The 13671-nt window shown below is 41.8% G+C and overlaps 1 protein-coding gene across 1 annotated transcript in view; it reads left to right on the top strand.

Annotated features, from left to right (window-relative positions):
- The window catches only part of ehbp1 (EH domain binding protein 1), a 398684-nt gene that overhangs the window by 233658 nt on the left and 151355 nt on the right, over positions 1-13671 (top strand). The window contains 2 exon segments of the mRNA XM_084321912.1: positions 6001-6179; positions 8209-8257. Of these exon segments, the coding sequence (XP_084178038.1) occupies positions 6001-6179; positions 8209-8257 (228 nt within the window).

Below are 13671 nucleotides of genomic sequence, written 5' to 3'. Positions count from 1 at the left end.
CAACACACTGAATATACACCTCCACCACAACACACTGAATATACACTTCTACAACAACACACTGAATATACACTTCTACCACAACACACTGAATATACACTTCTACCACAACACACTGAATATACACTTCCACCACAACACACTGAATATACACCTCCACCACAACACACTGAATATACACATCCACCACAATATACACCTCCACCACAACACACTGAATATACACCTCCACCACAACACACTGAATATACACTTCCACCACAACACACTGAATATACACTTCTACCACAACACACTGAATATACACCTCCACCACAACACACTGAATATACACCTCCACCAACACACTGAATATACACATCCACCACAACACACTAAATATACACCTCCACCACAACACACTGAATATACACCTCCACCACAACACACTGAATATACACCTCCACCACAACACACTGAATATACACTTCCACCACAACACACTGAATATACACCTCCACCACAACATACTGAATATACACCTCCACCACAACACACTGAATATACACCTCCACCAACACACTGAATATACACATCCACCACAATATACACCTCCACCACAACACACTGAATATACACTTCCACCACAACACACTGAATATACACCTCCACCACAACACACTGAATATACACCTCCACCAACACACTGAATATACACCTCCACCACAACACACTGAATATACACCTCCACCAACACACTGAATATACACCTCCACCACAACACACTGAATATACACTTCCACCACAACACACTGAATATACACCTCCACCAACACACTGAATATACACCTCCACCACAACACACTGAATATACACTTCTACCAACACACTGAATATACACTTCCACCACAACACACTGAATATACACTTCTACCACAACACACTGAATATACACCTCCACCACAACACACTGAATATACACTTCCACCACAACACACTGAATATACACCTCCACCACAACACACTGAATATACACTTCCACCACAACACACTGAATATACACTTCTACCACAACACACTGAATATACACTTCTACCACAACACACTGAATATACACTTCTACCACAACACACTAAATATACACCTCCACCACAACACACTGAATATACACTTCTACCACAACACACTAAATATACACCTCCACCACAACACACTGAATATACACCTCCACCAACACACTGAATATACACCTCCACCACAACACACTGAATATACACCTCCACCACAACACACTGAATATACACCTCCACCACAACACACTGAATATACACCTCCACCACAACACACTGAATATACACCTCCACCACAACACACTGAATATACACCTCCACCACAACACACTGAATATACACCTCCACCACAACACACTGAATATACACCTCCACCACAACACACTGAATATACACCTCCACCTACACACTGAATATACACCTCCACCACAACACACTGAATATACACCTCCACCACAACACACTGAATATACACCTCCACCACAACACACTGAATATACACTTCTACCAACACACTGAATATACACCTCCACCACAACACACTGAATATACACTTCTACCAACACACTGAATATACACTTCCACCACAACACACTGAATATACACTTCTACCACAACACACTGAATATACACCTCCACCACAACACTAAATATACACCTTGTGCTAATTTTCCGCACATATTTTTTTATTGTAGACATTAATATACAGTGTATTAGATTCTGTGTGTGTGTTTTCCTCTGGCTAGAGTGCTGGATCTGCAGCTCTGGAGTGTGCTGTATTTCTAATTGCTTTAATAGCACCTACTCCATAATCCCAGGTAATTAGAGCAGTGAAATTAGATGGCTACTTTTACCATCACTTGAAGAGCAGAAAGAGATGGCCCAGAGGAAGACACACACACACGCACACACACACACACACACGCACACACACACACACCGTGGGACAGAACAAGAATACAGATGTGGAGAGACTCTCAGCTCAAGTAGACACTGTGTGTGTGTGTGTTAAGTGTCTTGTCTTAACTCTTATGTAATCTAATCAGTCTAACAACTCATTTACGCTTATTACATTTTATTAGCCCTAGTTCTAATTCCATAATTCCATATTATCAAAATAATATCTTTTGTGTTTTCATTGACTTTCTGCATTGCTCACATTATTGTGACCCTGCTCTCTACAGGCTTCCTGGTTTATCTCTTTTTTTATTTTTTATATATTTATTTTTCTCCCCGTTCCCTTTTTCCTCCCCACATTGGTCCCGAGTGGCGCGCAGGCATTGTTGCGGCCGCCTAAACCGTGTGTTGAGAAGCTGCGGGGAAAGGTTAAGGCCCTCTTTTAAAGATGAGCCGGAAATGTCAAGTGTCCTCCCCTCAAGCTCCCACCGCCCAGCCCTACACTGAGACTGCCGTAGGGGCCAACAACACACCACACACACACACACAACACGTAGAAAGGTTAGGAGTTGCTGTGAGAGTTGGCCTCCAGTCTGTTTCATCTGTACAAGACATTGTGTCTTCTGATCAGGCCCCAGTGCTCATGGCCACACAGCAGGCTTCTACACAGTGTGACACACACACACACACACACACACACACACACACACACACACACACACACACACTCACACTCACACTCACACTCCTACTACACAGAATGGAAGACCACCGGGCCCTTTCTCTGTCTTTCTCACGGCCCAGACGTTATTGTCACGAGGTGCCGTGATAACCCTCAGTCGACACACCGCCAGCCGTTCCTCTCTCCTGCAGTAGCGCAGAGTGGTCAGTGGAGGGGGTTGGTTGGCTTCCACACAGGCTCTGTGGCTGAGACTGTGCTGTTGTCAGTGTTCACTCAGCCCCCCCCCCCCCCCCTGCCTGCCCCAGGACTTTACTTAAGCTGTGTGTCCTTTTCCTACTGGATAACACACCTGGTTGGTTTATTACAATTATCAATATCAAGACTGATATCACTAGTGTTAATATAACTCTTACTGTATTATATTCATATCAAGACTGATATCACTAGTATTAATATAACTCTTTACTGTATTATATTAATATTATCAAGGCTGATATCACTAGTGTTAATATATATCTTACTGTATTATATTCATATCAATACTGATATCACTAGTGTTAATATAACTCTTACTGTATTATATTCATATCAAGGCTGATATCACTAGTGTTAATATATATCTTACTGTATACTAATATCAAGGCTGATATCACTAGTGTTAATATAACTCTTTACTGTATTATATTAATATCAAGGCTGATATCACTAGTGTTAATATATCTCTTACTGTATACTAATATCAAGGCTGATATCACTAGTGTTAATATAACTCTTTACTGTATTATATTAATATCGAGGCTGATATCACTAGTGTTAATATATCTCTTACTGTATACTAATATCAAGGCTGATATCACTAGTGTTAATATAGCTCTTACTGTATATTAATATCAAGACTGATATCACTAGTGTTAATATAACTTACTGTATATTAATATCAAGACTGATATCACTAGTGTTAATATAACTTACTGTATACTAATATCAAGACTGATATCACTAGTGTTAATATAGCTTTTACTGTATATTAATATCAAGGCTGATGTCACTAGTGTTAATATAGCTTTTACTGTATATTAATATCAAGGCTGATATCAATAGTGTTAATATATCTTACTGTATATTAATATCAAGGCTGATATCACTAGTGTTTGTTAATATAGCTTTTACTGTATACTAATATCAAGGCTGATATCACTAGTGTTAATATATCTTACTGTATACTAATATCAAGGCTGATATCACTAGTGTTAATATAGCTCTCACTGTATATTAATATCAAGACTGATATCACTAGTGTTAATATAACTTACTGTATACTAATATCAAGGCTGATATCACTAGTGTTAATATAACTCGTACTGTATATTAATATCAAGACTGATATCACTAGTGTTAATATAACTTACTGTATACTAATATCAAGGCTGATATCACTAGTGTTAATATAACTCGTACTGTATATTAATATATCGAAGTGGTATACATCATCTGTGGTATACATTTTATCTGAAAACTGCGGACCGGAAGATTAATTTGATATGCAGCTCAGCACTGTGTCAAAGTCTTTCTAATAAACATTGAACAAATAAATAGATTTTTTAAATGTGAGTGTATAAGGACTTAGAACCAGTGTTAATTCTGGCAGCGGATTTTGATTTAGTTTTAGTCATAGGGTTTTAACTAACATGCATACAAGTACAAAAATATCCTTCTCAAGTACGTATTGTTACTTTGATTGGTGTGAAGATCTACTTCACAATAGGTCATTTTATACAGTGAGGTCAACTTAAAAAAATAATAATAATCTCATTACAATGAAATGGCTCCTATGGGGACTAACATCATCACACATGAATATAATAGGGCTCATCAGAAGAGTCTCCACTTTCCACTCATACCCAATTTATGCAATTCCAAGACGTTTAGGGATGTGAGTATGCAGAAATATTCAAATGCACCATTTTTAGAATAGACAAAAATAACACATTTATACTGCATGCAAAGAAAACTGCATGGTTTTTGCCCAAAACGCTCATTGGATTTAGCATAAAGTGGGCATCTCTGTAAAGGGGAGACTCATGGGTACCAATAGCACCCATTTGCATTCAGACATCTCGAGGTGAGAGGTCAGGGGGAGTTCTTTGAGAATGGGCAGTTTCAGTTTTTCCCTTTGCCTACATTTTACTAGCATGGAATGGTTGGTACCAATGGGCTCCTGAGGTCATTTAGTTTCATATAATACCAGTATCACTGTCCCGCCACAGTCTCTGAAAGACAGTAATGTTGGCCAGGGGTGCTGACGCTGAGGGTTAACCGAACACCCCAAATGATCAGAGAGAATAATCCCATATCTATGCGTGTAACCAGATTAGTCAATAGCCAGTTGAATAATCAGAATAGCATTGGTTCCACTGGCCATCAGAGGGAGGCCGATGTTTCCCTGTCACCAAGGATTTATGGGATTTGGAGTCTGGACCGCGAGACACTCCCATTGGTCAAAGCCCTGGCCCAGATAACACTTCAAAGGCGGAGCTAATTAATAAGATGTTTACATTATTCACGGTCGTACGCTGCTTTGAGTATGTTCATTAGTGTGTGTGTGTGTGTGTGTGTGTTGCCCCGTTGTGTCTCAATATGTTGAAACATACTGGGAAGCTAATTGGATGGATAGAAGTAGTTTAGCTCCAGGTTTTCATATAATAACGAGAGAATAGTTGATAGTTAAGAAAGTCTCCTTCCGTTTCCTGTCTCTGCTACTATCTGCTATTATTAATTTTTTTTTTTTTTTTTTTAGTTTTTTTACTGTAATTGAAGCGCGTGGTCCTAGCATGGCCAGAGAAAAAAGATAGACACACCGTTTATATCATGAGAAATAACAAGAAATGGCAATAGATGAACAGTTTATTTAACAAGAAATAACAATTAGACAAACAGTTTAGTTAACAAGAAATAACAATAGACGGAACAGTTTATTTAACAATAAATAACAATAGACAGTTTATTTAATGAGAAATAACTATAGACAAACACTTTATTTAACAAGGTATAACTAATGGAGAGAAAAAAAAGGCTTAGAACTAATTATTGATTGATTGATTGGATCTATCATGGTTGATTTTCTTTTTCTTCTATTGTTGATCACAAACATGTTTTAAATGACTAAAAACCTCTTTCTCTCTCTCTCTCTCTCACTCGCTCTCTCATTCTCTTGCTCGCTCTCTCGCTCTCTCTCTCCCTCTTTCTCCCTCTCTCTCTCTCCCTCTCCCTCCCTCTCCCTCTCTCTCCCTCCCTCTCCCTCTCTCTCTCCCTCTCCCTCCCTCTCGCTCTCTCTCTCCCTCTCGCTCTCTCTCTCCCTCTCCCTCCATCCAGCCCAGTCCCATTCCCAGCCCAGTGTTGGGAGGTAAGCCCAATGCCAGCCAGTCTCTGCTGGTGTGGTGCCGTGAGGTGACCAAGAACTACCGCGGTGTGAAGATCACCAACTTCACCACTTCCTGGAGGAACGGCCTGGCCTTCTGCGCTCTGCTGCACCACTTCAGACCAGACGTCATGTAGGACACACACACACACACACAGACTTACATACATACACACACAGATATACACACACACACACACACACACACACACACACACATATAGAGAGACACACAAAGTCATGCACATGTACACACACACACAGAGAGAGAGAGAGAGAGAGAGAGAGAGAGAGAAAGAGAGAAAGAGAGAGAGAGAGAGAGAGAGAGACACAGACAAGACGGACATACTTTACATTAGGGGTGGGAATCACCAGAGGCCTCACGATATGATACTATCACGATACTTGAGTCACGATACGATAGTATTGCGATACTAAATATATTTCGATATGCTGAGTATTGCGATATTAATATTGTGATATATTGCGATTTATTACCTTTTTTCAACTGCAAAGTAACATGTTGTCAACATGTTTTATCTAATAAAATAAAGTTCAGTCTGTTCATCTCACTTCAATAATTTTTATTGCAGAACATGGTATTTTCTCAAGCAGACAGATGTAAACACTGTAATCTGTGTTGCATGTACCTGACAGACTGAACTGTTTGTATTACAGTCATATTCCAACTTAACTGAATGTACGTGTGGACTACTGTACTATTACAGGTATTGAAATTAACAATGCAACTTCCTTATACATTATATATATATTTTTTTAAATAATTAAATATCGATACTTGGCGTCCCTGTATCGATACAGTATCACCACGCAAAGTATCGCGATACTACTACGTATCGATATTTTCCCCCACCCCTACTTTACATACACTCACACACAGACACACACAGATATACACAAATACTTACACATACATGGAGAGACACACACAGACTTACATACATACACAGACAGATATACACACGGAGATCCATTGAGACAGACATTGAGACAGACAGACATTGAGACAGACATACTGTACACACACAGACACACACAGATACACATACATAGAGAGACGCACAAAGGCATGCACACACACATGCACACCCTCACAGACACACACACACACACACAGATATACACACACACACACACACACACACACACACACACACACACCGGGGTTAGGATAAATGCACTTTCAATTCACTGGATTCATGAGAAGTTGATTTTCTTGTGAAAATCGGAACTGATGAACAGGTTGAATCATCAGCCTGTTCATCCTCAGCAGCTTCTGTTTACATTTAGAACTGAAAGATGAAACTGATCCCAACCCTGACGAGCACACGCACATACACACACGTTTCTTTGTCTATTAATGTCCACCTAAATTCACACACCTACACATACAAACACTTATCCTAACATAATACTAATGCTTTTAAAGTACCTGCACACAGACCCACATACACAAAAAGTCATATAAACACAGAGTTGCATCCTGTCTACCTCCCATACTTTGATCATTTGTGTGTGTGTGTGTGTGTGTGTATAAGATAAGATACGACAACATATTCCTTTATTGATCCCTTTGGGGAGGTTTGGGATGTGTGTGTGTTTATTAACAGTATTAAGCGTGCGTTTGTAACACTCAAGTGTGTGTATGTAAAACCTTACCAGCCTATCAAGAGAGAGAAAGATAAATCATCAAAGGTCTGGTAAAGACCATGCGTGTGTCAAGTCAAGTCAAGTCAAGAGTTTTAATTGTCACGGCATACAGGTATACAATGAAATGCGGCTGGTCTTGCCCGCGACGATGTGCAATACAGTGGTACAACATCTAATAGTGTGTGTGCTCTTGTGTGTGCTCTTGTGTATGCTCTTGTGTGTGTGCTCTTGTGTGTCCACACACACTTATGTGTTATTTTTGTATTTTCCACTCTATTAGTTTTGTTGATTGCGCTGCTATGAAATTGCATGTTACAGTTATAATGCCATTACATGTGACGCATATCTAAACACAACTCTTCTGCTTCCTTCTCTCTCTCTCTCTCCTCTCTCTCTCTCTGTCTGTCTGTCTGTCTGTCTGTGTGTCTCTCTCTCTCTGTCTGTCTCTCTGTCTCTCTCTCTCTCTCTCTCTCTCTCTCTCTCTCTCTCAGAGACTACAGGACTCTCAATCCTCAGGATATTAAAGACAACAACAAGAAGGTGAGCAGCTGCCCCCGCTGTGCTCTCCGTCTTCACCACTTAGCTCTCTCTCTCCATCCCTCCATCCCTCCCTCCTGCATCTCCAGTTGCTCTTATTTAGGGATGGGCCATTAATCCCTGGACACAAGGGGGGGGGGGGTGTAGATACACATGCAAACGCACACATAGATGTGTACACGCACACACAGTCCTCACAAGACATTCCCCTGCCTGTTGTGGTGTGTTTGAGTGAGTCACCTGGTAAAGGTGACATGCTGCGAGGCTACTAAACAGCATCTATCGCATGTGTTTATAATAAGACCATCGTTTCATTCTACATTATAAAGATTTGTTTGTATATATGTGTGTAAAGATACAGGATATATGTCTGTGTGTGGTTTGGACTAGTCATGGCATCACAGCTGTAATCTAGTTTTCACCTGATGTCTTACAGCATCACTGTCTTCTTTCATACTTCATACTTCTCTTGCTCACATTTCTCCTCCTCTCTTCTCCTCCTCCTTTCTCTTATGCTCTCATCCTCTCTCCTCTCCCTCTCCTCTCCTACTCTCTCCTCCTCATCTCTTCTCCTCTCCATCCCTCCCTCCCTCCTCTCTCCTCCTACCCTTCCCTCTTCTCTCCTACCATCTCCTCTCTTCTCCTCTCACCCCATCTCGTCTCCTCTCCTTCCCTTTTAAAGAAATACTCAAATATATACTTGCACTGCATTTATATGTATCCAAAGCACTTCAAGAATTATGCCTCACAGGGGCGGATGGGTGGCGCAGCGGAGATTGCGCTCGTCACCAATCCAAGAGACTCCGGTCTCGAATCCGGGTGTCAGCATTGCCTCCGGCTTGGGCTGGCCGTCATACTGGCTCATTTGGCAGAGTCAGCGGGTGGAAGTCGATGGGTGGTAATCTGGACGTTGTGGACAGCGACTCCTACAGGTCGGTTGGGGGACGCCTGCACAGCAGAGACAGGAAATGGCGGGGGTAGTGTGAGCCTCCCACACGTTACACCTCGCCAATGAGAGTCCGCGCTGGCAGGTGAAAAGATGTGGCAGGCTGCCTCCTCGTGTACCGGAGGGGACACGTGATGCAAGGCTTCTATCCTCCCTACAACCGACCAGTGGGGGGCATATGCGAGCAACGTTCAAGACAGGGGAGGGGAGAATTGGAAACACGAAATTGGGATGGGAGAAAAAATTATGCCTCACATTCACCCATTCACTCTCTCTCTCTCTCTCTCTATCTCTCTCTCTCTCTCTCTCTCTCTCACACACACTCACACTCTCACACACACACACACACACACACACACACACACACACACACACACACACACACACACACACACACACATACAAAGGGCAGAGGCAGCCATGCAAGACAGCTAGGGGTTCAGTGTCTTGCCTCAAGGACACTTTGACACGCTGCTAGGAGTGTCATAATAATCTTCATATTAGCAGATGACCGCTCTTCTTCCTGAGCCTTACTAAGAGAATGACCCCCTTCCTCTTCATATTATCTAATGTTAGATTCACCTGACTTGTCCTGAGAATGACTCTCCCTCTTCATATTATCTAACGTTTCACCTGCCTTGTCCTTCTGTCTTTTCTCTTTTACATTGTTCATTGTCCCCTCCTTCTCTTTGCACTTCCTCCACCACATATACACACACACACACACATACATGCAAACACACACACACACACACACACAAATCAAATCAAATCAAATTTATTTGTAAGGCCCGACAACACACGTTAACACTTTCCTTGCCAAAAACGCTGTACAGCGATATTGCCCGCCATGCGTTGACCGCCAGACCTCACTGTACAGCGTTATTGAGATCATATTTCATTTTTTCAATAAATCAACCCATACTACATAAAGCAGTTAGTGACTATCAAGGAATTATAAACGAACCCCCGCCCCCCCCCCTTTCCTTCACGCATTATGAAGCATAATTATACAGATCATATACAGTTTCATTTTTTAATATAGCGTGTATAGGGAAGAAACGGCAATCGATCATCTATATATGCGTTTAGGCCTATAACTCACGTTCTAGGAATTACTGCAGAAAACGATAAAACATACTTATATTCTAGAAGGTATTTTTGTAATGTCAATATATCAATAAAATGTAAAAAGTTATAGCCCTGCAAAGAAGGTAAACATCTCCATGGGGTTATAGTGCTGGCAGAGAGGGGCATGAGATGGGCAAACTGCCCGGCGGGCAATGTGTTAATGTCCCACACCTATGTTTACTCTCGTCCTCTGTCACCACACACACACACACACACACACTCACACTCCACACACACACATTCACACACACACACACACACACACACACACACACACACACACACATTCACACACACACACACACACACACACACTCACACTCCACACACACGTTCACACACACACACACACACACACACACACACACACTCCACACACACTCCACACACACATTCACACACGCACACACACACACATTCACACACACACACACACACACACACGCGCACGCACACTCCACACACACATTCACACACACACACACACACACATACCTATGTTTATGCTGTTCCTCTGTCACCACACTCACACACACACACACACACACACACACACACACACACACACACACACACACACACACACACACACACACACACACACACACACACACACACTGTCCCCTCTCTGGCCCGAGGGCTACACAGACAGAATGATATGCGTCTGGGTCTCCTGCAGCTTGATTCTGTTCTCACTCTCACTCAGTGATAACCTCTGGTGGCCCTGTTAGGCATGAATGCTACCCTGTTGACAATAGCCACCAAGAAGAGGAGAGGGACCCAATTCCATATCAGCTCACTGCCCTCTGCCCCCATCTCCTCCCCCCCACCCCCCTCGGGTGCTCTAGCAGAACCGGCAGAAATTGCCTTAGATATGAGCAACACAGGGGAATATGCCTCGGAAGGCGATAGCCAGAGAATGGCTACCTTGCTGTACAGTTCCTAAAATACCTTGAGTTCTTTCAAAGAGAGACTAACCAAGTCCTTCTCACTTCCTGTGTGTCATGTGACACCAGGCCCGCTGTCCCCCTGCCCTCCCCCTTGGGAGACCAGTGCATAGACTCCACCCCAATGACGGATAGAGAGGTTGTGGCTGAATGTGGCTATCCATCTCCCCTTTACCATAGAAATGTAGGTAAATATTAGACCGTATCTTACAAGTTAAAGGCCTTCGGGACGTTTTGACACTAAATGTAAGTTATTCTGACAGTTTGGTAGTTTGTTTTTAGATTGTCGGGTAGCACCTGGGTTTTGGCAGAGGGATGCGTGTCCATACTACTGCCTCTGACTGAGAGACTAGAGAGTGACTCACTTGACCTCAGGCGCAGGTGGGGGATGGCATGGCATCTGAGGATAAAGATTTAGAACAATGGAAATCGTGTTTTGACGCATCTTTAACGGAAGGTATATTGACATAAATGTTCCCCAAAATGTTAGAACTGTTGTCATTCAATCAGATATCCCATCTGCTTCCTCTGAAATATCGCATAATACACGCGTGCTATTCTGATTGGCCCATCAGTCCCATCTAGATGAGTGGTGCACAGCAGTGTGTAGACTGAACTGAGTTGTTAACAGTTGAGCGTCTAGTGAACAGAGGGCCACGCCCCGTCAACATACTGAGAGTTGGCTGTGCTCCGAGAGGGTGCGGTGAAACACTTAGAACAAATGAAATGATACATCTGAAGCTGAAAAAATACTTATGACATTAACAGTCCACAATAAGCAATTTATGAGTGAATTAAAACATCCTCGTACTGGATCTTTTTACGGACCCCAGAGGGAAGGGAGGGAGCAAGACGTAGGGAAGGAGAGATGGTTGGAGACAGATCACTAGGAAGTGGTGGAAACACAGGATGGAGACATCCTTCGTTTTCCCTCCTCCTCTCTCTCTCTCTCTCTCTCTCTCTCTCTCTCTCTCTCTCTCTCTCTCTCTCTCTCTCTCTCTCCCCTCCCTCTCCCTCTCTCTCTCTCTCTCTCTCTCTCTCTCTCTCTCTCTCTCTCTCTCTCTCTCTGTGTGAGTGAGGAATGATTGCTATAAGCTCAGACTCTGTTGAATTATGATAGATAAGGACAATCAATGCTGGGGGTGGGGAGAGAAGGGGAGAAAGTGAATATTTAGGAGTGAGTGGAGCACCAGGGGGCGAAAGCGCCACGAGCACGACAACAGCCAGGGGAGGGTTGTGATTGACAGCGATGGATGGCGGTCAGTCACGCAAAGGAAAGAGCCGGGATGGAAGAAGACTAGACCCGGGGAGTCGGGTGATAGTTTTAGCCTGGTTCACTAGACCCGGGGAGTCGGGTGATAGTTTTAGCCTGGTTCCGGACGAGGAGTGGAGCGTAATTAAATGAGATCTGCGTTTTGAAATTTGAGGGGGGGAAATATAAAAACTAGGGATGCTCGATATTGGCTTTTTTACCTATACCGATATTGTCCAACTCTTAATTTCCGATACCGATATCAACCGATACCGATATATGCAGGGTTTTCCCCCCCAATTTTTTTTTATAATTTCAGGTAATTAACATTACATATCTCTTGTCGTGTAATTAACACATTATGCATCCTTTGACAATAAATAAAATAATAATTTGTTCTTACTTGCTTGCCTGGGTAAATAAAGGTTAAATAAATGTAAAAAGAAATATATATATATATATATATATATATATATATATATATAATTTTTTTTGAAAACCGATACCGATATTTTTCGATATCAAATTTGTATGCCAATATCGGCAGATAATATCGATAATATCGGACATCCCTAATAAAAACTCATGGGTACATGGGACTGTGTACCTAATGCAAAACAACGGAGCAGAGAGGACGACGTTACAAAATCAAAATAGTCGATGAAATACATTACAGGAATTATATACACATGATTACCGGACTTGTTTGTTTTTAAACGCTGTAGTTTTCATGTTTTTATTGTTTTATTGGTGGCTAAAATAAAATAAAAATGGCGGCAAGTGCCGCGATAACCAACAAGAGTGTAAAGGGATACCAATGTCAGAGCAGCTGTGATCGGTCGAGGATTGGCGAGGCTTATCTTTGCTTATGTAGTAGTAAACATTACAAAATCAAATACATTGATTTAAGATTAAGTTAAAACATTGACCTTTATTGGTTGTAAGTTACAGTATAAGAATTAAATAATATACCTCTGTCAAATATTATGAACCTAAACAATACGGTTTGTCTCTAATACTTATTTTTTTGATCTTCAATGGGGGAGAATGGTACAACTTCTTGTCAATAGTACAAGGAGAGGTGAAATTGAATTATTCTCTCAACATTTTGATTCTTATTATTATTTTTTTCAAGGTGCTT

The sequence above is a fragment of the Notolepis coatsorum genome (genome assembly GCF_963971535.1).
Source record: "Notolepis coatsorum genome assembly, chromosome: 9".
NCBI classification, from domain to species: Eukaryota; Metazoa; Chordata; class Actinopteri; order Aulopiformes; family Paralepididae; genus Notolepis; species Notolepis coatsorum.
This window is presented reverse-complemented; position numbering and strand designations above follow the sequence as displayed.